Below are 26,531 nucleotides of genomic sequence, written 5' to 3' on the forward strand. Positions count from 1 at the left end.
CCCGACCAGGGATTGAACCTGTGCCCTCTGTGGTGAAAATACAGAGTCCTAACCACTGGACCGCTCGGGAATTCCCTATTTTAAATATAGCAGTGTGTACATGTCAATCCCAAATTCCCAGTCTATCCCTCCCCCCACCACCCTTTCCCCCCGGTTACCATAAATTTGTTCTCTAAGCCTGTTTGTCTTTTAAATAAGTTCATTTTAATCATTTTTTTGATTCCGCATATAAGCGATATCGTATGATACTTGTCTTTGTCTGATTTACTTCGCTTAGTATGATAATCTTCAGGTCCCTCCATGTTGCTGCAAATAGTGAAATAACATATTTTCACACACACATATATAGAATATGTGTGTGATATTTGAATACGCTCTAAAGAAAAGCAGCAAAGTAGGGGGAAGAGGACAGCAGGGATGGCATAGGGAGGAACACAGAGGATTCTGCAGTGTGGTGACTTCACGGGTGTTTATTATTAGCCTTCATTATTTAATACCTTTTGCATGTATTAATATATAATAAAACAGCAAGTATGAGTTAACGCTTTAATGTAAAATTGTGCCTATATAACACAAAATTTTTAAAAATGGCATAGAGATGGTAGAAAATATGTTTTGAGAATTGAGGTTCATGCAACTAAGGCCGGAAATCTACATTGGAAAGCGGCACAATCTGTTTCTTCAGGCCAACTTTTCCAGGTGGTACTTGGAAAAGCTGACGGATGACAGAGCACCGGGTAAACTCACGCTAATTATGAAATCGTGAGTAAAATAACTTGTGCTTCTATAAAACTCAAGCACCAAAAAATCAGGAGGCTCACAAGGTGAGCAGAAGAATTCCCAGAACCGCAGTTTCCACACTGTTTCATCACCCTACCAGTAAAAACCCTCTCGTAGATGTTGCATCTCCGAAAAAACTGTTTTCCCATTCCAAAATGACGGCTCCGGCGTCACAACTTAGGTATAGCGCATGTCCGGAAGTTACGCAACCCCATAAGGCAGCGCGCCCCTATCCGTGGGGAGAATTTCCGCCATTTTTGAAAATCGGGGAGGTGCGGGGCCAAGTGTTGCCGCTGCTGCGATGGCAGCGTTTGCTGTGGAACCCCAGGTGCCCACGTTAGGTGAGTAAAAAACTGCTTTTCCTCCGTAGCATTGCGATGCACACCGTAATCTTGGAAGCGGGCAAGCCTGAAAGGCAGTAGTCATAGGGCTCTCGTCTCTAATTTCAGCCTCAGAGGGGCAGCCTCTGGCTCGCACCCAACTTCTTAGTCCGCCCCCTACTCGAGGAGTCTACACCCAGCCGCTACCAAAGCGGCTCCGGGAAAATGCGGGCCCCGAGGAGGGCGAAGAAACGGCGGTCTTGTGGTGACTCAGCTGTTTTGTGCCCCCTTACGCCGGAGCCAGACCTATCCATACCTGGGACTCCGCCATCGCGTAGACGCGATGCTAGGTTCCGGGATCCGGGGAAGAGTTGGTGGGAAGGAACTCACCTGTGAACACCTGGGTGGGCAGTGCCCTGGAGTGTGGTTACCTTTCACCGCTGTTTGGTCACCTAGGCTTCTAGTTCCAGTTTGATTCCTTCCTTCTCCCGGGATTTGCAGAAGAAATCAGTTTTTAATGGATGCTTGAATCGTGCGACATTTAATTAACCAGGTGATGCAGCCATTGAGATATTAGCCTTAATAGGAGGCCAGGAGTTCGCTCGATTTCCCCCGGCTTTATCTTGGGAAAATGACTAAGTATTGTAGGTGGTCTTTTCCTCTAATCGGTTACGTCATGATTTTTTTAAAAAAATTCATTACCATTATTTAATGGGGGCGGGAATTGTTGAGATGTGTTGACTTCAGAAAATCTTGCCAAGTTAGCAGGATGTCGATTTTGTGTGTGTGTGTCTGCTGAGTTTTGTGAGAACCGTTGAATATCTTAGAAAATAAATCGTTTATTGTCATAGAGATGTATTTGAAAGTTCGGTTACAACTTTATGAGTTTGAAAGGAGAGCAAGCAAGCAGGATATGTATCTGTAGAATGAGTTTTATTAGAGTTGAAGGATATATAATGCTTGCCGTGTTTTGTGCAAAATAAGTTTCTTTTGAGAATAGAGTAACGTGTTTTAGCATTAGTTATAAAAAACTAAATGCATAATATCAACAGAGATACTCAGCTACATTTAAAGTTGGTCTAGGTATTATGTCTTGTATTATTTTAGAGGTCAAAAAGCTTTTCATTTCCAGTTCCAAAGTTTTCTACTCAACAAAAACATTTTGGAGTGTATGTTTTTTTGGGTTACAAATATGAATAAACCTCTGGTCAGAAATCTGACATTAGTTGTATTAATTGTTCAAGTCCACATATTGCAGATATTCCAGACGAGGAATAAACGTTTTCCCAGCACCTAATGGTACAGTAAAACTAATGGTTACTTCAACAAACAATGCTAGCTAAGACACTGTACTTAACATGTTAGGAGTACAAGACTGAAATGGAATTTAAGACTTTCCAGATCCATTTGTATAGCTCTCTAAGTGAAAGGGTTGGGTGGTAAGTGACAGTTCAGTTAAGAGCCCTTTGTGCCCTCCTGACTCTGCTGCTTTCTACTGTATCACAATATACATTAGGATGTGTCAGAAATTTTCTTGACTTCATTATTTCTATACTTAACATATATGTATTTTTTTTCTTTTGGGGCTGGGAGAGTGAACGTAGTTGGTGGTACCTAAAGCTTTGTAATACATTTATTACTATGGGTTTATAAATATATGTTCATAATATGCTTTTGTTTAGTCTTTTGGTTTGATTTTAGTGGTATGTTCTTTGGAAATATGTAATAGTACTGTGGTAACATTGTAACTAGCACTTTGAAGTAATTACAATGTAGTATAGCTCTTCACACCTTATTTCAGTATTTGCTTTATTCTTTTCCTGAATTTCTTTTCCCTTTTCCTTTTTTATGTGTTTGCATTGTTAATATCTAGGTCTACTATGATTAGAAATAAGAGGAAGAATAAATAATTGACAGCATTTGGATAGCAAGAAACACATTTTTGAGGCTGTTTAGAAGTTAAGGAATAGTTAATAAAGGTAATATAAATAACATACCAAATGTTTGACCTTTCTGAGTACCATGAATCACATTCAGGCTTGTCAGATAGTTGAAAAATTAAATTTTCATAAGCAGAAATTGCAAATTCTACATATACACATCAGTTCCTCAGTTTTGGCTATTGTAAGATACTATTAGAATAATAATAACTAATATTTGGTGAATACTTACTGTATGTTAGGCACTTGAGATAAGTGCTTTACTTGCTGTAAGTCTAATCAAAGCTCTGTGGGTGGGTACTACAGTTATGTCCATTTTGCTGAGACTGGAACCGAGGTCTCTTGACTCCAGAGCCCATGTTTTCCTTACTGGGCTATTTTGTTCTGAAATTAGAGGAAGTTATAGCTTCCTTATTTTTTCATAGTTGGAATAATAATAATACCTACCCTATAAATTGTGAAAAATAATTTTGAATTGATGATTGTGAAGTATCAGTTCTTAAGTTGGTTTTATGTTGGGGAGACTTTTATTGGTTATTCTTAACTTTAAAATGAATGGTTTTAAAAATGACCCAAAACATAACCTTTCCAAATCTTTTCAATATAATTCTTAATTGGTGTGCTTATCATCACATTATTTCATATGTGCTTTAATGTGGGCATGATTACACTTTTATTACAAAAATGACTGACAGTTGTATATGGGGAAAGAAAAACGGGACATACAGCATGCTAAACCTATTGTGTTTGATTTGCTTAGACTTTGTGTAACTAGTGCACCTTGTTCTTGTTTTCTGTTGTTACATAGTAGAAGCTGATCCAGAAATGGAAAGAAGTTATTCTGTATGTATTAGGGATTTTTTTTTAGATAATAAGCTAAAATTTTAAAATTTAAAAGTAAGTGTTGATTCTTAAATCTATGAAGTAATGTAAACAAAAACAGCTGTCAAATATTATTTGGTTAATACAAAATGTTTCACATTTTTCTAGAAATAATTTTTATTGGTTTTTAAAATAATAAAATGAACTATGGTTCTGCAATACTTAACAGTTTTGATTAAATTCTCAAAATTGTTTATGCTGAACATATGTATATGTATAACTGATTCACTTTGTTATAAAGCAGAAACTAACACACCATTGTAAAGCAATTATACCCCGATAAAGATGTTAAAAAAATTGTTTATGCTGGATTCTTGCATCTTTTTGTTAGATATTGTTACATTAAAGTCCTTTCTTTGTGTTATTTTATTTTCTGATTCATTTAGGATCTGAACCAATGATGCTGGGTTCACCCACGTCTCCAAAGCCAGGGGTTAATGCCCAGTTCCTACCTGGATTTTTAATGGGGGATTTGCCAGCTCCAGTGACTCCACAACCTCGATCAATTAGTGGCCCTTCAGTAGGAGTAATGGAAATGAGATCACCTTTACTTGCAGGTAGGTGAATTGCTTAAAATAGTTTTATAGTACTATCAATACATGTACAAGAATTTTAAAAAGGGTAGTGATGCAGCGTTCACCCTCAAACCACATTTATTTAAAAAAATTAAGCAGTGTCTCTATTTTTTATTTTAAGATTATTGTAATAGAGGTGTAAGCAATATAAGTTACTATAATTCCAAGAACCACTCACTAAAAATATGCATACTACATTTTATTCAATCTAAGATGCCATTGATTGTAAAACTCACCATTTTTTTAAAATTTTATTTAATTTTATTTTTTTTTGCTGTACGTGGGCCTCTCACTGTTGCGGCCTCTCCCGTTGTGGAGCACAGGCTCTGACACGCAGGCTCAACGGCCATGGCTCATGGGCCCAGCCGCTCCGCGGCATGTGGGATCTTCCCGGACCGGGGCACGAACCCGTGTCCCCTGCATCGGCAGGCGGATTGTCAACCACTGCGCCACCAGGGAAACCCAAACTCACCATTATTTTAAGTACCACTAAGAAAGAAAAACACTAAATATGATAGAACAACATTTGCCAGTTTTTGTAAATTATCCCTGTTTCGGAGATGTTAGTGTGTGTGGGTGGGGGGAGGGGAATATGGTCGTTTAACTTCAGCTGAATTCAATTTAAATAATACATCTTAAATGTAATAATAGCAAATAGTCAAAAGAAGTGTAATTTGAAAATCTGTAAATATGAATTCTACTTCTAGTCATAGTGAATTAAGAGTCTCACTTACAGTGTGTTTAGTGAAAGGACTTACTCCACAAACTGTGATTTGCAGTTGCCAGCACAAAATGTTATGTAAATGAAACATATCTTTTACAGGACTCTTTTAGCAAACAAATATTGGAAAAGATAACTTGGAAGTTTTGACTGTGAGTAGTGAGAGCTACAAAAATGATTGAATTCCAAATGTGAGCTAATATCCTTTTAATAGATGTTTAAATGAAAATTCTTCTTACTTTAATTGTCCTTAAGGTATTATTTCAGTTAAAGTGGTTTATTATCATTTTTTTTTTTTTTTTTAGGATTGATCAGGGAGAATTATAAGTTATATTTGAAGTGATTCACTTAAGAACGTTATTCTGGACAGATTTTTGTTTTTTACATATTTCAAGTGTATTATTTTATTACCGTAGCTACCATATATTGAGTGTTTATGAGCCAGGCAGTATGCTAAGCATTTTATATGTTATTTTCATTCTTTTATCAGTCTTAAAGGGTAGTTAGTAGTATCCTCCAAAAGAGGAAGCTGAGGCTAAATGCAGTATAGAACTTGCTGAAGCTCACTGGTTAGTGACAGCAGGAGGTTAAAGCCCAGGTCAGTCTTGTTCTATAGCCTGTGCTCTAATCTAAATACCTTATGCCGTACTGTCTAGGCTCAGACATTAGTCTTACAGAGGGCCTGGACTGCTTTGCTACTTGGCATTGTTGATTCTCTGACTTAACGAAGATCCCTTTGTATCCCCCAAAGTTGGTCCTTTTCCTGTATGTTTATTATGTACTTAAATATATTTCTACTGTGAGAAACACGAATAGGAATTTGACAGTCAAATTCCACATTATGAGATTATATTCAAGTGTATACAAACTGGAGCTGTTTAATACCTACTTTCAAGTGAGAAATAGGATCAAATTTTGTATTGAAATGTTAAGCATCTTAACATCTAGAGAAAACAAAAGAAAAGCATCTAGAGAAAACAAAAGTTGCATGTGTTTACTAAAAACTAAAATTTCTATGTACTTATTCTGGAACCTTTTATTCAAAGTGCAGTCTATGGATCACCAACATTGGCATCACTGGGAGCTTGTTAGAAATTCATAGTCTCAGGCTCCATCTCACATGATCTGAGACATAACCTGAATTTTAACAAGATGCCCAGGTGATTCTTCTGTGTATTAAGATCTGAGAATTGCTGGGAGAGAGGAATTTAAGTCATTAATTTAAAAATATTAATTTAAAAGATCTTACCAGAAAGATGGAGGATTTCTTTATTTTCTCAATGTCTATATTTTTTGTGCATTGTTAGGTGGGTCACCACCACAGCCAGTTGTACCAGCTCATAAAGATAAAAGTGGAGCTCCACCAGTTAGAAGTATATATGATGACATTTCCAGCCCAGGACTTGGATCAACACCTTTAACTTCAAGAAGACAGGTGACACACATATCCTCATTCAGGACCATACATGTCCTTATTTCATGTTTTTATGTGGTTTTACAGGGAGGGTCAGTAATTTGAAGTGTTTGCCTGAGGTCTGTTTTAGTGTAATTCTATTGCACAGAATAAGCATTAGGGATAGTTATCCTAGAGTCTAATTAAATTGTGTTTATCATGAAATGTACTTAAAAATGTGATAGAACTTAGATAATTTTCTCGTATAGATAATTCTGTGGTTTTTAAAGGTGTGCCTATTCACCTGTCCATGCCCCCAACCTCCTTAATAAACGTGTAGAAATGATTATCATTTAAATTGTTCATTGTTTAAAAAGTTCAATATTTATACATAATTTTGTGAAAGAACAAGTGAAGATTCAGGGTTTATCCAGATCTAAGGCACCTTGTAATGATTTGAGGTCTTTATTTTAGGGATGGTTTTATTAATATAAGACCAATATCCTTTTAGAGCTGTGTTCACTGTTTACTTATTTTACTGAAAATGCTTCCTTCTGCATGTTTATGAGCTGATGGTTTAGTGTGTTCCTGGTGTTGGTGTTCTGATGGTGATGTTAAATTTTGGTTGGTGTAGATGTAGGTGTTCTGATGGTCATGTTAAGTTTTGGTTGGTGTAGATGTGTTCTGATGGTGTTATTTTCAGTCAGATTATACAAGGTAGAGATTCTCTGTTTTAATGGTACTGATAGCACAAAAAAGTATGTAATACTTATGAAGTACCTACAGTGCACATGGCCTGATCTTACAACTTCTCACGTATTGTCTCATTTAATCCTCACAGTGAATCTGTGAGGTAGCTCTTACGAGCTTTATTTTATCATTGAGGAAACTAGGACACGGAAAGCCTAAGTAATTTGTCAAGGGTAAGGCAGCTAGTCTAGCAGAGCCAGATTTTAAACCTAGCAATCTTGAATCTAGAGCCAGTGTTTACAAGAGCAATGTTCTGCTAATACACACTACTGTGATTTCTCTTGATTGTCAGTTGAAAGGTAGTGTGGATTTTTCTTTTAAGTAGGAAGTTTAGTAGCTTTTATAGTCAAAAGTTTTCTCTCCTATTACTATTATGCCTAGAAGGATATGTAAACAAAGTGTATCAGCTAAACTGGTAAGTTCTTTGTATAACGACATTTCTGCTGTTTGATTTGGAGAAATATTTTATGGCCTTTCCCTAAATCAAATATAGCATATTTTTTGGCAAGTTTAAGAAAAGTAGAAAAATCTTTCAGTAAATTTTGATTATAGGCTTGATATGCATGGCATACTAGGCCTGTTTGTCAAGCAAGGCAAAATTAATTCATTGAGTTAAACAGATTACTTTCTTTTTCCATCACTTCTACACGTGCCCTCCTGTCGAGTGTAGTAGCTACTAGCCACCAAGTGTGGCTGTTGACGCTTGAAATGTGGCTAGTCCTATACTGAATTGAGGTATACATGCATACTATAAAATTAACAACTGCTTGTGTGGCTTGTGTTATATGTGGACAGTGGTGTTATAAACTTAACTATGTCCATGGGGCTTCCCTGGTGGCGCAGTGGTTGGGAGTCTGCCTGCTAATGCGGGGGACGCGGGTTCGTGCCCCAGTCCGGGAGGATCCCACGTGCCGCGGAGCAGCTGGGCCCGTGAGCCATGGCCGCTGGACCTGTGCGTCCGGAGCCTGTGCCCCGCAACGGGAGAGGCCACAGCAGTGAGAGGCCCGCGTACTGCCAAAAAAAAAAAACAACAAAACTTAACTATGTCCAGAATATTCTGGTCTGGAGTATTTTTCTAAAGGTTGATAGATAAATCTGATGTTTAGTTTGATATGAGGATCTCTGGCTTATAAGTTTATGCCAGTTTTTATTACTTCTCTCATAATACATGAAAAGAAAGGTAGTTTATAGTTATTGCTATGTTCAAAATGTTTAAAAATCTTGTGGATCATAATTTGTAGAGAAAGTTTTTGATTTGAAAGTTGGTAAGAATATTATTAAAGTCCAAATTAGTTTTGCCACCTGACACTTTGGTCAACCTCTCTCTAATCAGGAAAGAAGTTATCATTAAGAATTGAACAATGCATTTTGTATCCCTCCTAACAATCTCTCAGCATTTGGTCTGGTTGCTGGATAATAGCCAGATTTTAGATTTTCTTAGTTTAGTCAGAATCTGTTAAAAAATTTTCTCTCTATATGTTTACTTCTAGAGAAAGAGTCTGTTTCTAATTCTGAATTAGATATTTCTGTTTTTGTTTATAGAAGGACTTTTAACTACTTTAATCTCTAATTTTCTCACATTTAAAGGAGTTAGTCTTTGTTACTTTCTACTAGTAAAGGCAGAGATATGCTGTCTTTTACTGTATAGACTGATTTGAATCTATAGTATTTCATGGTTTGTAAATGTCAATTTAGAAATATAGTTTTGCCATCTTTCTATTTTTCGATGTGAACTTGATGATTTGAGGAATCACCATTATCTCTGTTATTTCAAATATTGTATCTTAGGAACTAAAAACAAATAGCAGTGTTACTGTCTACTAAAAATAATGTCTTTTTATCTAATGCAACTTTTCTTATATTAAACATATAATATGCTAACAAGTCTGGCATTTTAGATTAATACTGTTCAGCTTAAAAAAAATAAAAAAACTTAGAGAGTACTCTTCAATTGTGAGCTAATAGGCATTTCCAATACCTGGTAGACATTCAGTTGTCTGTTGAATGTAGTTTTTCAACACTTATTGTGTTTGTGTTATGGTTAGAACTTTGCATTTTTACTTTAACACTTCTGTTTTCACATAGGCAAACATTTCAGTAATGCAGAGTCCTCTTGTCGGAGTTATGACAACTACTCCTGGAACAGGTAAGCAATGCCTCTTAACACCAATGACTATTCTTTACTCTTTGAGTGAAGATAATATAAGACCTTTGTTGGTCATTGCCAAAATTTTGTCTTTTATATTTCAAACTTGGAGACTTTCTCAAATGTCAATAACTTCCTTCAGCAAGGAAATATTTATTTGTATATTATTATTTTCTGAACTTATAGATAAGATGAGATATTTTACTGAAAAATATTAAAAAATTTAAAGATATGTATTTAATAGTGTCTCCTGAATTGTTAAAAACTAATTTTAAAAAAAGTAGTTGCAATTGAGAAGAAGAAGAATACAGAGACTGAATAATAAAGATGTTTTGAGAGATGTTAGTGCATAGCTATAAATCTAAATGTCATTGACTACAAACAACCACTGATTATATCTCATTTTTCTTTAAGATTAATGGTTTTTTTAATCACGGTTAGCATCATCATAAGCACAGCTCTTCTAACATATTTATATATTTATAATCTATCAAATGTTCGTTCAGTAAATATTTGAGCACATAACCAAGTATCAGGCCTTGGGAAACTGAACAAAATAGATAATCTTTGCCTTTATGGAGCTTACATTTATTTATAGAATTCACATTTATAAGTAAAATAGTTTGTTAGAAGGTAATATATTTTATGGAGGAAAATTAAGCAGCAAAGGGAAGTAAGGAATGAGGGCTTATATTAACTAAGGTAGTGTATTAGTTTTCTTTTGCTGCCATAACATATTACCACAAACTTAAAAGTGGTTTAAACAGTTCAGTGTACTGTTTTACAGTTCTGGAGGTGAGAAATCTGAAATGGTCTCAATGGGCTAAAATCAGGGCATTGGTAGGCTGTCTTAATTTATGGAGGCTCTAGGGAAGAATCTGTTTTCTGCCTTTTCCATCTTCTAGAGGCTGCCCACATTTGTTTGTGGTCCCCTTCCTCCATCTTTAAAGCCAGCAACATTGTATCTCTGACCATTCTTCTGCAGTCAAGTCTCCCTCTCTCTCTTTTAAGGACTCTTGTGAATACTTGGAGCCTTTCTGGATAATCCAGGATAATCTCCCTATTTTAAGGTCAGCTGATTAGCCGTCTTAACATCTGCAACGTTAATTCTCCTTTGCCATGTAATGTAACACTCCCAGGTTCCAGGGATAAGGACATGGACATCTGGGGGTGAGGGGAAGCATTATTCTGCTTACTACAAATAGTTATAGGAAAAGTAACATTTGCTTAAAAACATTTAGGGCAAGTTTTCTAAACAGAGGAAATAGCAAGTACAAAGGCACTGAGGTGGGATTGTGTCTGGGGTGTTCAAACAAGTATAAAGTATATACTGTGAAATGGAGTGAGTGAGGGGGCGAGTAATAGGAGATGAGGTCAGAGAGGTAATGTGGGCTGATGCAACAAGGCTTTGTAGGTCATCGTAACAGTTGGTCTTTACCCAGAAAAGGTGGAAAAAAATAGGATGAGATTGGTCCTGTGATGTGAATAGACTTTGAAATAAGGAACAGGGTGGAAGCAAGGAGACCATACAGTTGGCTACTGCATTAGTCCAGGTGAAAGATGGTGGTGGCTTAGACATAAAGGAAGGCAGGAAAGAAGGAAAGGAGGAACAACAGCAAAAACAGATGGAACAAAAGAAACAAGAGCAAGACAGTAGGTTTAAATGAACCAAATGGACAATTATATAAAACGAAATGTGCTAAACACTCCTGTTTAAAGGCAAGATAGTAGCAAAAGTAATATCCAATGACAAGTTAGATCTTTTTATCCTCCAAATCTTGATTTCTTCAAGCAGTCTGAGTCATCATGGCAGTGTTCTTAAAGTCTAGATTTCTACTACTGGTTTGTTCAAGGCTATTTCTATTATGTTCCTCAAGTTTCTTCCAGCCTCCACCCATTGCCCTATTCGAAAGTCATTTCCACACTTTTACGTATTTGTTACAGCAGCATCCCTTTTGGTACCAAAATCTGTATTAGTTTTAAATTGTTGCCATAACAAATTACCAAAAACTTAGTGGCTTAAAACAACACACATTTATTACATCATAGTTTCTAAAGGTCAGATGTCTGGGCACAGCTTGGTTCTTTGCTTTAGAGGTCAGGTGTTAGCAGGGCTCTGTTCTTTTCTGGAAGCTCTGTGAATGAATCTGCATCCAGGTCGTTGGCCAAATTCAGTTCCATGTCGTGGTAGGAATGAGGTCTCTGTTTCTTTGCTGGCTGTCACCTGTAGGTTGTTTTCAGCTTCTAGAGGCTGCCCTCATTCCTTGGCTTATGAAGACAGCAATGGCAGATCAAGTCCTTTTCTATGATTGGAATCTCTCTGATCTCTCTCTTCTGTTGTATCTCTGATTTGACTTTTCTGCCATCTGCTGTTAAGAGCTCATCTGATTACTTTGGACTCACTGGAATAATCCAGGGTAATTTTTTAAGATCAGCTGATAAATAACCTAATTCTGTCTGTAAAGTCCCTTCACAGCAATACCTGGATTAGAGTTTGATTGAATTACCAGTCAATCAAACCAGAGGACAGAAGATTTGGGTAATGTCTTTAGATTTCTGTCTGCCACATATATATAATGGTGAAAAATCTAGGATGTCACCTCTGTCTCAGTTACATACTTAAGGCGAAATGTTCTAGGGGAATTAGGTTTTAACAATCCTAATTTGATCAAATAGGCAGATGACAGTGCTTTGTTACGTGATAATGCTTTGCTACGTGACTATTTGTTATAATATTGACTGTTCGGTTGAGTCAGTCAGTGATCCCAGAGACATTGAAGATGCAAAAGCACATAATGTTAAGTAATGTATTTTATACTTTAAAGGATCTCTTAGTCGCCTGAAAAGCATGCATTGTAATATTCTGATTGATGTCAAGTGGAAGAGTACAGGATTAAAGTTAATTAAACCTCCTTTTGTTAATTTATTTTTTCTAATTCTGTAACTTCTATGAGGTTTTTGTAATTTTAGAAATCATATGTGAAAATATAAGAACTATGATAGGAAAAGATAACTGTCATAAATTGGCCACTGGGAGCCACTGCTACTTCTTATTTGAGTTTAAGGAATTTATGTAAAGTCTTAATGGGGCATAAGTGAAAAAGAATACTTTCTTTTTTTTAAGAATACTTTTGAAAAGATGTGATAGACATGAGTACTGTCATGCATGGTCAATACCTAAAGAAGACATGGAAAAAGGGAGTTGAGAAAATTGAGGTAGAAAATGAAGACTTTTCACTTAGAGCTATTTTTTTTTAATTTTAATTTAATTTAATTAGTTAATTTATTTATTTTTGACTGTGCTGGGTCTTCGTTTCTGTGCGAGGGCTTTCTCTAGTTGTGGCGAGTGGGGCCACTCACTGTCGCAGCCTCTCTTGTTGCGGAGCACAAGCTCCAGACGCGCAGGCTCAGTATTTGTGGCTCATGGGCCTAGTTGCTCCGCGGCATGTGGGATCTTCCCAGACCAGGGCTCGAACCCGTGGCCCCTGCATTGTCAGGCAGATTCTCAACCACTGCACCATCAGGGAAGCCCTAGAGCTATTTTAAACTCTTATATTTAGTGTTAAATAAATGAAAATTTCTTGTATGATTTGTAAATTTTAACTTTCTGAGATTGGCACCTTTTATAAAGAGACATCACAGGATTTAATGGCATGAATTGCTGTTTTATGCTTAGGTCTTTGTATCCAAAGGTGACTTTGGTTAGTTTATAATTCTGAAAGTGAGGTTAAAAATCTCTTTTAGAATCTTATTTCTGGTGTAGAAAAACCTTGGTCATATAACAAAGTGGGAAATCTAGATTAAAGAATTTCAAAAACTTTTTTCACCCATGATCGCCTCTGATAAACAGTACTGAATGTTTGCTCTCTCTTTCCCCATCCTCACCCCTCAATTTTCTTCTGCTACTATTTAAATATTATGCTACTTTTCATCCTATTTTTATTTTAAAAAATTTATTTTTATTTTTTCTTTAGTTTTTTTTTTTAACATCTTTACTGGAGTGTAATTGCTTTACAATGTTGTGTTAGTTTCTGCTGTATAACAAAGTGAATCAGCTATACGTATACATATATCCCTTCCTCTTGTGTCTCCCTCGCATCCTCCCTATCCTACCCCTCTAGGTGGTCACAAACCACCGAGCTGATCTCCCCGTGCGATGCAGCTGCTTCCCACTAGCTATCTATTTTACATTTGGTAGTGTATATATGTCCATGCCACTCTCTCACTTCATCCCAGCTTACCCTCCCCCACCCCCGTGTCCTCAAATCCATTCTCTATGTCTGCATCTCTATTCCAGTCCTGCCCCTAGGTTCATCAAAACTTTTTTTTTTTTAGATTCCATATATATGTGTTAGCATACGGTATTTGTTTTTCTCTTCCTGACTTACTTCACTCTGTATGACAGAGTCTAGGTCCATCCACCTCACTACAAATAACTCAATTTCGTTTCTTTTTATGGCTGAGCAATATTCCATCGTATATATGTGCCATATCTTCTTTATCCACTCATCTGTTGATGGACACTTAGGTTGCTTCCATGTCCTGGCTATTGTAAATAGTGCTTCAATGAACATTGTGGTACATGTCTCTTTGAATTATGTTTTTCTCAAAGTATATGCCCAGTAGTGGGATTGCTGGGGCATATGGTAGTTCTATTTTTAGTTTTTTAAGGAACCTCCATACTGTTCTCCATAGTGGCTGTATCAATTTACATTCCCACCAACAGTGCAAGAGGGTACCCTTTTCTCCACACTCTCTCCGGCATTTATTGTTTGCAGATTTTTTGATGATGGCCGTTCTGACCAGTGTGAGGTGATACCTCATTGTAGGTTTTTTTTTTTTTTTTTTTTGCGGTACGCGGGTCTCTCACTGTTGTGGCCTCTCCCGTTGCGGAGCACAGGCTCCAGACGCGCAGGCTCAGCAGCCATGGCTCACGGGCCTAGCTGCTCCACGGCATGTGGGATCTTCCCGGACCAGGGCACGAACCTGTGTCCCCTGCATCGGCAGGCGGGCTCTCAACCACTGCGCCACCAGGGAAGCCCGTATTTACAGGTTGTTTTTTTTTTTTTCTCATTGTAGTTTTGATATGTATTTCTCTAATGATTTGTGATGTTGAGCATCCTTTCATGTGTTTGTTGACAATCTGTATATTTACTTTGGAGAAAAGTCTATTTAGATTTTCTGCCCATCTTTGGACTGGGTTGTTTGTTTTTTTGATATTGAGCTTCATGAGCTGCTTGTATATTTTGGAGGTTAATCCTTTGTCAGTTGCTTCATTTGCTGATATTTTCTCCCATTCTGAGGGTTGTCTTTTCGTCTTGTTTTTGGTTTCCTTTGCTCTGCAAAAGCTTTTAAGTTTCATTAAGTCCCATTTGTTTATTTTTGTTTTTATTTCCATTTCTCTAGGAGCTGGGTCAAAAAGTATCTTGCTGTGATTTATGTCAAAGAGTGTTCTTCCTATGTTTTCCTCTAAGAGTTTTATGTGTCTGGCCTTACATTTAGGTCTTTAATCCATTTTGAGTTTATTTTTGTGTATGGTGTTAGAGAGTGTTCCAATTTCTTTCTTTTACATGTAGCTGTTCAGTTTTCCCAGCACCACTTATTGAAGAGGCTGTCTTTTCTCCATTGTAAATTCTTGCCTCCTTTATCAAAGATAAGGTGCCCATGTGTGTGGGGGTTTATCTCTGGGCTTTCTGTCCTGTTCCATTGATCTGTATTTCTGTTTTTGTGCTAGTACCATACAGCTTGATTACTGTAGCTTTGTAGTATAGTCTGAAGTCAGGGAACCTGATTCCTCCAGCTCCGTTTTTCTTTCGCAAGATTGCTTTGGCTATTCGGGGTCTTTTGTGTTTCCATACAAATTTTTTGTTCCAGTTCTGTAAAAAATGCCATTGGTAATTTGATAGGGATTGCCTTGAATCTGTAGATTGCTTTGGGTAGTATAGTCATTTTCACAATGTTGATTCTTCTAATCTAAGAACATGGTATATATCTCCATCTGTTTGTATCATCTTTAATTTCTTTCATCAGTGTCTTACAGATTTCTGCATACAGGTCTTTTGTCTTCTTAGGTAGGGTTAGTCCTAGGTATTTTACTCTTTTTCTTGCAGTGGTAAATGGGAGTGTTTCCTTAATTTCTCTTTCAGATTTTTCATCATTAGTGTATAGGAATGCCAGAGATTTCTGTGCATTAATTTTGTATCCTGCAACTTTACCAAATTCATGGATTAGCTCTAGTAGTTTTCTAGTAGCATCTTTAGGATTCTCTATGTATAGTATCATGTCATGTGCAAACAGTGACAGCTTTACTTCTTTTCTGATTTGGACTCCTTTTATGTCTTTTTCTTCTCTGATTGCTGTGGCTAAAACTTCCAAAACTATGTTGAATAATAGGGGTGAGAGTGGACATCCTTGTCTTGTTCCTGATTTTAGAGGAAATGGTTTCAGTTTTTCACCATTGAGAACCATGCTGGCTGTGGGTCTGTCATATATGGCCTTTATTATGTTGAGGTAAGTACTCTATGTGCCTAGTTTCTGGAGAGTTTTTTATCATAAATGGGTGTTGAATTTTGTCAGAAGCTTTTTCTGCATCTATTGAGATTATCATATGGTTTTTATCTTTCAGTTTGTTAATATGGTATATCACATTGATTGATTTATATATATTGAAGAATGCTTGCATTCCTAGGATAAACTCTACTTGATCAAGGTGTATGATCTTTTTAAAGTGCTGTTGGATTCTGTTTGCTAGTATTTTGTTGAGGATTTTTGCATCTGTGTTCATCAGTGATATTACCCTGTGGTGGTTTTGGTATCAGGGTGATGGTGGCCTCATAGAATGCGTTTGGTAGTGTTCCTTCTTCTGCTATATTTTTTAAGAATTTCAGAAGGATAAGTGTTAGCTCTTCTCTAAATGTGTGATAGAATTTGCCTGTGAAGCCATCTGGTCCTGGGCTTTTGTTTGTTGGAAGATTTTTAATCACTTTCTATTTCAGTGCTTGTGATTGGTCTGTTTATATTTTCTATTTCTTCCAGGTTCAGTCTCGGAAGGTTGTGCTTTTCTGAGAATTTGTCCATTTCTTCCAGGTTGTCCATTTTATTGGCATATAGTTGCTTGTAATCTCTCAAGATCCTTTGTATTTCTGCAGTTTCAGTTGTTACTTTTACTTTTTCATTTCTAATTCTGTTGAATCTATTTGAGTCTTTTTTTTTTTTTCTTGATGAGTCTGGCTAATGGTTTAGCAATTTAGTGTATCTTCTCAAAGAACCAGCTTTTAGTTTTATTGATCTTTGCTGTGGTTTCCTTCATTTCTTTTTCATTTATTTCTGATCTGATCTTTATGATTTCTTTCCTCCTGCTGACTTTGGGGTTTTTTTGTTCTTCTTTCTCTAATTGCTGTAAGTGTAAGGTTAGGTTGTTTATTTGAGATGTTTGTTTCTTGAGGTAGGATTGTATTGCTGTAAACTTCCCTTGTAGAACTGCTTTTGCTGCATCCCATAGGTTTTGGGTCATCGTGTTTTCATTGTCATTTGTTTCTAGGTATTTTTTGATTTCCTCTTCGATTTCTTCAGTGATCTCTTGGTTATTTAGTAGTGTATTGTTTAGTCTTCATGAGTTTGTATCTTTTACAATTTGTTTCCTGTAATTGATATCTAGTCTCATAGCATTGTGGTCGGAAAAGATACTTGATACGATTTCAATTTTCTTGAATTTACCTAGGCTTGATTTGTGACCCAAGATATGATCTATCCTGGAGCATGTTCCATGAGCACTTGAGAAGAAAGTGTATTCTATTGTTTTTGGATGGAATGTCCTATAAATATCAATTAAGTCCATCTTGTTTAATGTGTTATTTAAAGCTTGTGTTTCCTTATTTATTTTCATTTTGGATGATCTGTCCATTGGTGAAAGTGGGGTGTTTAAAGTCCCCTACTATGATAGTGTTACTGTTGATTTCCCCTTTTATGGCTGTTAGCATTTGCCTTATGTATTGTGGTGCTCCTATGTTGGGTGCATAAATATTTACAATTATAATATCTTCTTCTTGGATTGATCCTTTGGTCATTATGTAGTGCCCTTCTTTGTCTCTTGTAGTGGTCTTTATTTTAAAGTCTATTTTGTCTAATATGAGAATTGCTACGCCAGCTTCGTTTTGATCTCCATTTGCATGGAATATCTTTTTCCATTCCCTCACTTTTAGTCTTTCTGTGCCCCTAGGTCTGAAGTGGGTCTCTTGTAGACAGCGTATATATGGGTCTTGTTTTTGTATCCATTCAGCCAGTCTATGTCTTTTGGTTGGAGCATTTAATCCATTTACATTTAAGGTAATTATCGATATGTATGTTCCTATTCCCATTTTTTAAATTGTTTTGGGTTTGTTATTGTAGGTCTTTTCCTTCTCTTGTGTTTCCTGTCTAGAGAAGTTTCTTTAACATTTTTTGTAAAGCTGGTGTGGTGGTGCTGAATTCTCTTAGCTTTTGCTTGTCTGTAAATGTTTTAATTTCTCCATCGAATCTGAATGAGATCCTTGCTGGGTAGAGTAATCTTGGTTGTAGTTTTTTCCCTTTCATCACTTTAAATGTGTCCTGCCACTCCCTTATGGCTTGCAGAGTTTCTGCTGAAAGAGCAGCTGTTAACCTTATGGGGATTCCCTTGTATGTTATTTGTTGCTTTTCCCTTGCTGCTTTTAGTATTTTTTCTTTGTATTTCATTTTTGATAGTTTGAATAATATGTGTCTTGGCAGGTTTCTCCTTGGATTTATCCTGTATGGAACTCTGCACTTCCTGGAGTTGATTGACTATTTCCTTTCCCATGTTAGGGAAGTTTTCAACTATAATCTCTTCAAATATTTTCTCAGTCCCTTTCTTTTTCTCTTCTTCTTCTGGGACCCATATAATTCAAATGTTGGTGCGTTTAATGTTGTCCCAGAGGTCTCTGAGACTGTCCTTAGTTCTTTTCATTCTTTTTTCTTTATTCTGCTCTGCTGTAGTTATTTCCACTATTTTATCTTCCAGGTCACTTATCTGTTCTTCTGCCTCAGTTATTCTGCTATTGATTCCTTCTAGAGAATTTTAAATTTCATTTATTGTGTTGTTCATCATTGTTCGTTTGCTCTTTATTTCTTCTAGGTCCTTGTTAAAACGTTTCTTGTAATTTCTCCATTCTGTTTCCAAGATTTTGGATCATGTTTTCTATCATTACTCTGAATTCTTTTCTAGGTAGACTGCCAATTGCCTGTTTATTTGTTTGGTCTGGTGGGTTTTTACCTTGCTCCTTCATCTGCTGAACATTTCTCTGTCTTCCCATTTTGCTTAACTTACTGTGCTTGTGGTCTCCATTTTGCAGGCTGTACGTTCATAGTTCCTGTCGTTTCAGGTGTCTGCCCCCAGTGGGTAAGATTGGTTCAGTGGCTTGTGTAGACTTCCTGGTGGAGGGGACTGGTGCCTGTGTTCTGGTGGGTGGGGCTGTATATTGTCTTTCTGGTGGGCAGGACTGCGTCCGGTGGTGTGTTTTGGGATGTCTGTGACCTTATTATGATTTTAGGCAGCCTCTCTGCTAATGGGTGGGGGGTTGTGTTCCTGTCTTGCTAGTTGTTTGGCATGTGGTGTCCAGCACTGGAGCTTGCTGGCCATTGGGTGGAGCTGGGTCTTAGTGTTGAGACGGAGATCTCTGGGAGAGCTCTTACTGATTGATATTACTGGGGCCCAGAGGTCTCTGGTGGTCCAGTATCCTGAACTTGGCTCTCCTACCTCAGAGGCTCAGGCCTGACACCAGGCTGGAGCACCAAGGCCCTGTCAGCCGCATGGCTCAGAAGAAAAGGGAGAAAAAGAGAAAGAAAATAAATGCATAAATAAATAAAATAAAGTAGTTAAAGTAAAAACATTTTTAAAAAGTATTAAAATAAAAAAGTAATTAAAAAAAAGAAGAGAGCAACCAAAGCAATAAACAAATCTACGAATGGTAACAAGAAGTAAAAAACTATACTAAGATAAACATAAAAATTAGGAACAAGTCAGTCGCAGGCAGCAAACCCCAAGGGTACAGCTGCTCCCAAAGTCCACCACCTCAATTTTGGGTTGATTCGTTGCCTCTTCAGGTATTCCCCAGACGCAGGGTACCTCAAGTTGATTGTGGGGATTTAATCTGCTGCTCCTGAGGCTGCTGGGAGAAATTTCCCTTTCTCTTCTTGTATGCACAGCTCCTGGGCTTCAGCTTTGATTTTCGCCCCAGTGCTGCGTGTAGGTTGCCCTCAGGCTTCTGTTCCTGCTCAGACAGGACAGGGTTAAAGCAGGGGCTGATTAGGGGGCTCTTGCTCATTCAGGCCGGGGTGGGGGGGTGTATGGGTAAGGTAGTTAGTGACAGAGGCTGTGACATTGCCGCAACCTGAGGCGCGCTGTGTGTTCTCCCAGGGAAGTTGTCCCTGGATCATGGGACCCTGGTAGTGGTGGGCTGCACAGGCTCCGGAGCGGGTGTGGGTAGTGACCTGTGCTTGCACACAGGTTTCTTGGTGGCTGCAGCAGCAGCGTTAGCATTTCATGCCCGTCTCTGGTGTCTGCTCTGATAGCTGCGGCTCATGCAGTTTCTGGAGCTCGTTTAGGCGGTGCTCTGAATCCCGTCTCCTTGCACACTCCATAACAATGGTCTTTTGCCTCTTAGGCAATTCCAGACTTCCCCCCCGCCCCCACTCCTTCCTGGCTAGCTGTGGCTCACTGGCCCCCTTCAGTCTGTGTTCATGCAGTCAACTGCAGTCCTCTCCCTGGGATCTGACCTCCCAAGCCCGAGGCTCAGTTCCTAGCCCCCACCCACCCTGGCTGGTGAGCAGACAAGCCTCTCAGGCTGGTCCGCACCGATCTTCTGTGTGAGAACCTCTCCACTTTGCCCTCTGCACCCCTGTTGCTGCGTTCTCCTCCGTGGCTCTGAAGCTCCCCTCCCCCGCAGTCTCCACCGGTGAAGGAGCTTCCTAGTGTGTGGAAACTTTTCCTCCTTTACAGCCCCCTCCCCAAGCTGCAGGTTCCATCCCTATTCTTTTGTCTCTGTTTTTTCTTTTTTCTTTTGCCCTACCCAGGTACGTGGGGAGTTTCTTGCCTTTTGGGAGGTCTAAGGTCTTCTGCCAGCATTCAGTAGGTGTTCTGTAGGAGTTGTTCCACATGTAGGTGTATTTCTGATGTATTTGTGGGGTGGAAGGTGATCTCCACGTCTTACTCCTCTGCCATCTTGAAGGTCCATCTTATTTTTAATTAAAATTTTTTTTTTCTTGAGAAGTTCTTTCATTTATCTATCAGCTCTCTTCTCAGGTGGTATACCACTTATATGTACTGAACTAGAATCCTTATTTGTGTTAGCATATTATTAATGGGGTAAGTGTGATATTTAGATTATAGCAGTTTTTGGCTGCTTTTGTTGATGCCAGGAACTCAGAATTCTGTTAGCGTTCCCAGAAGGCGGATAAAGGACTAATTTATCTGTGAGGAAACTTTCCCTGACACTTCTTTTTCTGATCTCGGTTAGCTGTTCCTTGTATGTGCTCCTATAAAGCTCTCTCTGCTAGGTTCTTATCTTTCTCCATTACTGGGTATGAGCTAAAGGGCAGAGATTCCTTCTGTATATCTTCATTGTTTACCTGTGACAGAGCTGGATATAAAGGGACCTCAGTAAATGTTGGTTGACTGAACAGATTGATGGATATAAGTTGTGAGTTGAATGGTGGCCCCAAAATGATATGTTCACATTCTAACTCCTGGAACCTTGAATATTGCTTATGCGGCCAAAACATGATTAAGTTAAGGATCTTGAGAGGGGTAGCTCTCAAGGACAGTTTAGTGAGTTAAGGAGAGAGGAAAAGAGGGGAAGATAATCCTGGTAATTACCTGGATGGGCCCTAAATCCAATCACAAGTGTTCTTAGAGGCACAGGGAAATTTGACATGAACAGGAAAGACACAGAGGAGAAGGTCACATGAAGTGAGGCAAACTTTGGTGGTGTAGCCATAAGCCAAGGAACACTAAAACTTACCAGTGTCACCAGAAGCTACAGGGGCCAGTAGTGAATTATTTCTTAGTGCCTTCAACAGGCGTTTGTATCTGCTGAAAACTTACTCTTGTACTTCTGGCCTCCAGAACTGTGGGAGAATAAATTTCTATTGTTTTAAGCCACTCAGTTTGTGGTAGTTTGTCACAACAGAGGAAACTCATGTATGTATATTGTGTTTTGAGGCAATGACATCCCAAAACCAAATGATGATTGGAATATTTGTGTCCATCTTGGCATTGCGTAGTTTTTCTTTGATAATATTGAGTCACCACTAGCCTTAATCTAGATTATATTGGTTTCTTATTGCTGCTGAAACAAATTATCACAGATTATAGTGGCTTAAAACAAGTCAAATTTATTATCTTAAAATTCTGGAAGTCAGAAGTCTGGAATGGGTTTCAGTGGGCTAAAATCAAGGTATTAGTAGCGCTTCATTCTTTTCTGGAGGCTCTAGGGGAGAATCTTGGGGTTTTTTCCTGTTTTCCAGCTTCTGGAAGCTGCCCATATTTCTTGGCTCCTGGCTCCCTACCATCTTCAATGCCTGCGATGGCTAGTTGAGTCTTTATTTCACATCATTCTTTTCCCTCCCCATTAATGGATCCTTGTGATTGTGTTGGGTTCACTCTGTTAATCCAGCATAATCTTCTTGTTTAAGATGAGATGATTAGCAATCTTAATTCCATAGCATCCTTAATTCTTCTTTACCATGTAATATAACATATTCACAGCTTCTGGGTATTAGGACATGGACATCTTTGGGGGACCATTTTCTGCCTACCAGATAAAGTTTTTAAAATTAGTCACCAAAATTCATTTAGTTTCATGCCAGACTAGCCATAGTGCCATTTATTGGTCTCTAATTTTGGTGGGATAGTATTTTATATTTTAGTCAAAAGAATAAATGCAGATTGTTTAAAAAAGTCAAATAGTACTTAAATACTTATAATGAAATGCAGCAGTCTTTAGCTTTATTCCTCACAACTAGCCAGTCCAGATCTTAGAGCTCTTCCTTTTGGAATTTACCTCCACTTAACTAAATGAGATGCTGTATTAGCTTTCTGTTAGCACTGTGACATATTACCATGAATTTAGTGGCTTAAAACAACTCGGATTTATTCTCTTATAGTTCTGGAAGTCAGAAGTCCAAAATCAATTTCACTGGGCTAAAGTCAGGTGTTGGTAAGACTGGTTTTCTGGAGGCCCTAGAGAGAATCCATTTCCCTGCTGATTTTTGTTTTGTTTTTTTCCAGTTCCTAGTGGCTACCTATATTCTTTGGTTTGTGGCCCCTTCTTTCATCTTCAAAGTATATTGTATCACTCCAGTCTCTTTCCCATCATCATATCACCTCTCTTGTAAGGACAGTAGTGGATATCTTGGGGGTCCACCTGAATAATCCTGGTTAATCTTCCCATCTCAAGATCCTTAATCATAAATGCAAAATCTCTTTTGCTATATAAGGTAACATTCATAGGTTCCAGGGATTAGGATGTAGTCATCTTGGAGGGCCATTACTTAGCTGTATATGATTATATTGCTAATTCTTTTTTTTTTGGTGTTTTTTTAAAAAAATTATTTATTTTTGGCTGCGTTGGGTCTTTGTTGCTGCACGTGGGCTTTCTCTAGTTGTGGTGATCGGGGGCAACTCTTCATTGTGGTGCGAAGTCTTCTCATTGCGGTGGCTTCTCTTGTTGCAGAGCACGGGCTCTAGGCACGTGAACTACAGTAGTTGTGGCATGTGGGCTCAGTAGTTGTGGCTCACAGGCTCTAGAGTGCAGGCTCAGTAGTTGTGGCACATGGGCTTAGTGGCTCTGCGGCATGTGGGATCTTCCCAGACCAGGGCTCAAACCTGTGTCCTTTGCATTGGCAGGCGGATTCTTAACCACTGAGCCACCAGGGAAGTCCTATTGCTAATTTTTTCTTTTCTTTTTTTTTTTTTCTTGCAGTACGTGGGCCTCTCATTGTTGTGGTCTCTTCCGTTGCGGAGCACAGGCTCCGGACGCACAGGCTCAGCAGCCATGGCTCACGGGCCCAGCCGCTCCGCGGCATGCCTTCCCGGACCAGGGCACGAACCTGTGTCCCCTACATCGGCAGGTGGACTCTCAACCACTGTGCCACCAGGGAAGCCCTTTATTTTCATTTTTAGTATTGCTATATTTATCTTAATGTAGGGGAGATAAGATATAATTATCTTTAATTACCTTATCTGAATATAATTAAAATATATCAAACTTTATTCCTTTGTCAGTGTATTATTATGATTATGTAAGCACTGTTTAGTTTTGCACCAAGTAGTATTACTATAATTTATTCTTCCTGTAAAATGTTAATTTTTTGTTAGTTAATAATTGTTTCTTTTTTCCATTTGTCTAATTTTTCTGTGTGCCATTTGCTCATATTTTAAGCAAATATTCTGCGGCTATGACACATATATATCTTTTTAAAAATGCTCATAGTTTCAAACACATCTTTGTTTTGTTTTAAACTGAGAACTTCTCATTCTCAGCTTCTTTTTTGGCTGTTTCCTATATCAGCATGATGTACAGCTATCATCTTAGGACTTGCCTTAGCAAGTTTCTAGAGTTAAGCTATTTTTCCTAGTTAACATGTTTTCTTCTTAGTTTATTTCCTAATTTTGGTGAAGAAATATATGAGTAGCTTTCTAAGAAAGCTTGCATGGGAAATTAAATTTAAGACCTTAAGTTTGAAATGCTTTTTATCTCCCTTAAAATGGATTGGTAGTTTAACCAAGTATAGAATTCTAGGTTGGAATTTTGGAGGCATTATTTCTTTGCCTTCTAGCTTCTAGTGTTCTGCAGAAGTCATTTGTAGTGATGATTCCTGAGTTGTTGTATGGGGATTGGTTTCAAAAAATTTAAGATCTCTGTAGGGTTAGTGTTTTCAGTTTCACAAATGTGCCTTGGTCTGGGGCTTCCATTTATTTTTCTGGGGAATTGGTGGATCCTTTAAATCAAGACACTTACCCTGAGTTCTGGGAAACTTCCCTGTATTTGATAATAGCTTTCCCTCTGTTTGTCTGTTCCCTTTTTCTGGAATTTCTTCTGTTTGTGAGCACTGCAAAGATTTCTAAATTTCTACTTTTTCTCTGCGAGAGTGTGTTTTATATTTGTATTCTACTTTCTGAAAGATGTCCACAATCTCAATTTCCAACACATCTAATAATTTTTTATTTTATTTTAATTTCCAGTAACCTTTTTTTTTTGTTGCTCTCTTAATGTACTTAAAATGTAGTATCCTTTTCTTGTTTCATGGGTAAAATAACTTATCAGTGAGGTACATGTTGGTCCTTTATTCCTGCTCATATTGTCTGTTTCCTTCTAGTTCTTTTTTTTTTTCCTCTCTTTTTGTTTTTTTCACCTCTTCTGCCTTTCTTGGTGAAATGAGGCACTAAAAAGCTACTTGGAATCCATGTGTGTATGTGTATTAACAATGGTAGGAAGGGGGACATTGGTGGAGAGAGGCTGTTTTGTCTCTTTTTGGGCTTCACTATAGGAGGATTGGACAGTTAGGTAGATTTTTGTTTGGAAAAATCTCTGATTTTAGCATATATAGATCTTTCTCTTAAGTTTCCCAAAGAAGAATTCTGTAATATTCAGTCTTAATGTCTAAGCTGGTGTTCTGAATATGGAAAGGGAGAAGTCTTCTTTTCTTTTTTTTTTAATTTAAAAAATTTTTGATCTTTATTGAAGTATAGTTGCTTTACAATATTGTGTTAGTTTCTGCTGTGCAGCAAAGTGAATCACTTATACATATACATATATCCACTCTTTTTTAGATTTCATTCCCATTTAGGTCACCACAGAGCATTGAGTAGAGTTCCCTGTGCTATACAGTAGGTTCTCAGTTATCTATTTTATACATAGTAGTGTGTATATGTCAATCCCAATCTTCCAATTCATACCATTCTCCCCTTGGTAACCATAAGTTTGTTCTCTATATCTGTGACTCTATTTCTGCTTTGCAAATAAGTTCATCTATACCACTTTTCTAGATTGTAAATGTAAATGTAAATGTAAGTGATATTATACAATATTTGTTTTTCTCTTTCTGACTTCACTCTGTATGACAATCTCTGGGTCCATCCATGTCTCTGTAAATGGCACTATTTCATTCCTTTTTATGGCTGCGTAATATTCCATTGTATATATGTACCACATCTTTTTTATCCATTCCTCTGTCAATGGGCATTTAGGTTGCTTCCATGTCTTGGCTATTGTAAATAGTGGTGCAAGGAACATTGGGGTGCATGCATCCTTTTGAATTCTGTTTTTCTCTGGATATATGCCTAAGGGTGGAATTGCTGGGTCATATGGTAACTCTAATTTTAGTTTTTTAAGGAACCTTCATACTTTTCTCCATAGTGGCTGTACCAGTTTACATTCCCACCAACAGTGTAGGAGGGTTCCCTTTTTTCCATACCCTAGAAGTCTTCTTTTCAATATGCAGATTTTTACTTATTCTTTTACATAGTTTTTCTCCACTGTGACTGGACCCACTGAGTCCTGAGCCACTGAGATTCCTTTTCCTCAGGGGCTAAAACCTTGGTCTCTTGGTGGTGGGGTGGCTGGGTAAGATGAGGAAGGGCTTGCCATTTCATCCCGTATTATACACTCTTAAACTAGTTTTCCTTAATTTCAACGAGGAGCCTCTTTCACACCTTTCACAGTTTCTGTGTTCTCCAAAACCTGGGACTTTCTAGATTGACTGTCATTAGGTGTCTGACAGGGATTAGAGATGAATACAAGTGTTCAGTTCGCCATATTGTTTTGGTTATTCTTGTATTCATTGTTCAATATTATTCTGGGTACAAAGACTTTGTCAAACTGAAGAGTCTAAGGAAACAGTACCTACAAGATTGCTCTCTCTTCAGGTGCCAGCTGCAAGTTTGGGGGTCCCCAGGACCACCCTCACTTCAGACCTGCTGGCTGCAAATTCAAGCTTTCCCAAGCCCACTCTAAGGTTGGATAATTCAC

General features: G+C 37.9%; 1 protein-coding gene across 5 annotated transcripts in view; it reads left to right on the forward strand.

The window, feature by feature from the left end:
* The first annotated feature begins 984 nt into the window (after nucleotides 1-984).
* NUP35 (nucleoporin 35) overlaps nucleotides 985-26,531 on the forward strand; it is a 36,483-nt gene continuing 10,936 nt past the window's right edge. The window contains exons 1-5 of one of the 5 annotated variants that reach the window (XM_033423698.2): nucleotides 1,041-1,121; nucleotides 2,974-3,079; nucleotides 4,309-4,479; nucleotides 6,526-6,653; nucleotides 9,447-9,507. In XM_033423698.2, the coding sequence (XP_033279589.1) occupies nucleotides 4,320-4,479; nucleotides 6,526-6,653; nucleotides 9,447-9,507 (349 nt within the window). In that variant the 5' untranslated portion in view covers nucleotides 1,041-1,121; nucleotides 2,974-3,079; nucleotides 4,309-4,319. Of the gene's footprint in view, nucleotides 1,122-1,630; nucleotides 1,654-2,973; nucleotides 3,080-4,308; nucleotides 4,480-5,320; nucleotides 5,410-6,525; nucleotides 6,654-9,446; nucleotides 9,508-26,531 lie in introns of those variants that run through there. The other 4 variants (XM_004267406.4, XM_049712590.1, XM_033423699.2 and 1 more) reach the window with 4 other exon arrangements.

This window comes from Orcinus orca, chromosome 7, assembly GCF_937001465.1.
Source record: "Orcinus orca chromosome 7, mOrcOrc1.1, whole genome shotgun sequence".
Classification (NCBI taxonomy): Eukaryota; Metazoa; Chordata; class Mammalia; order Artiodactyla; family Delphinidae; genus Orcinus; species Orcinus orca.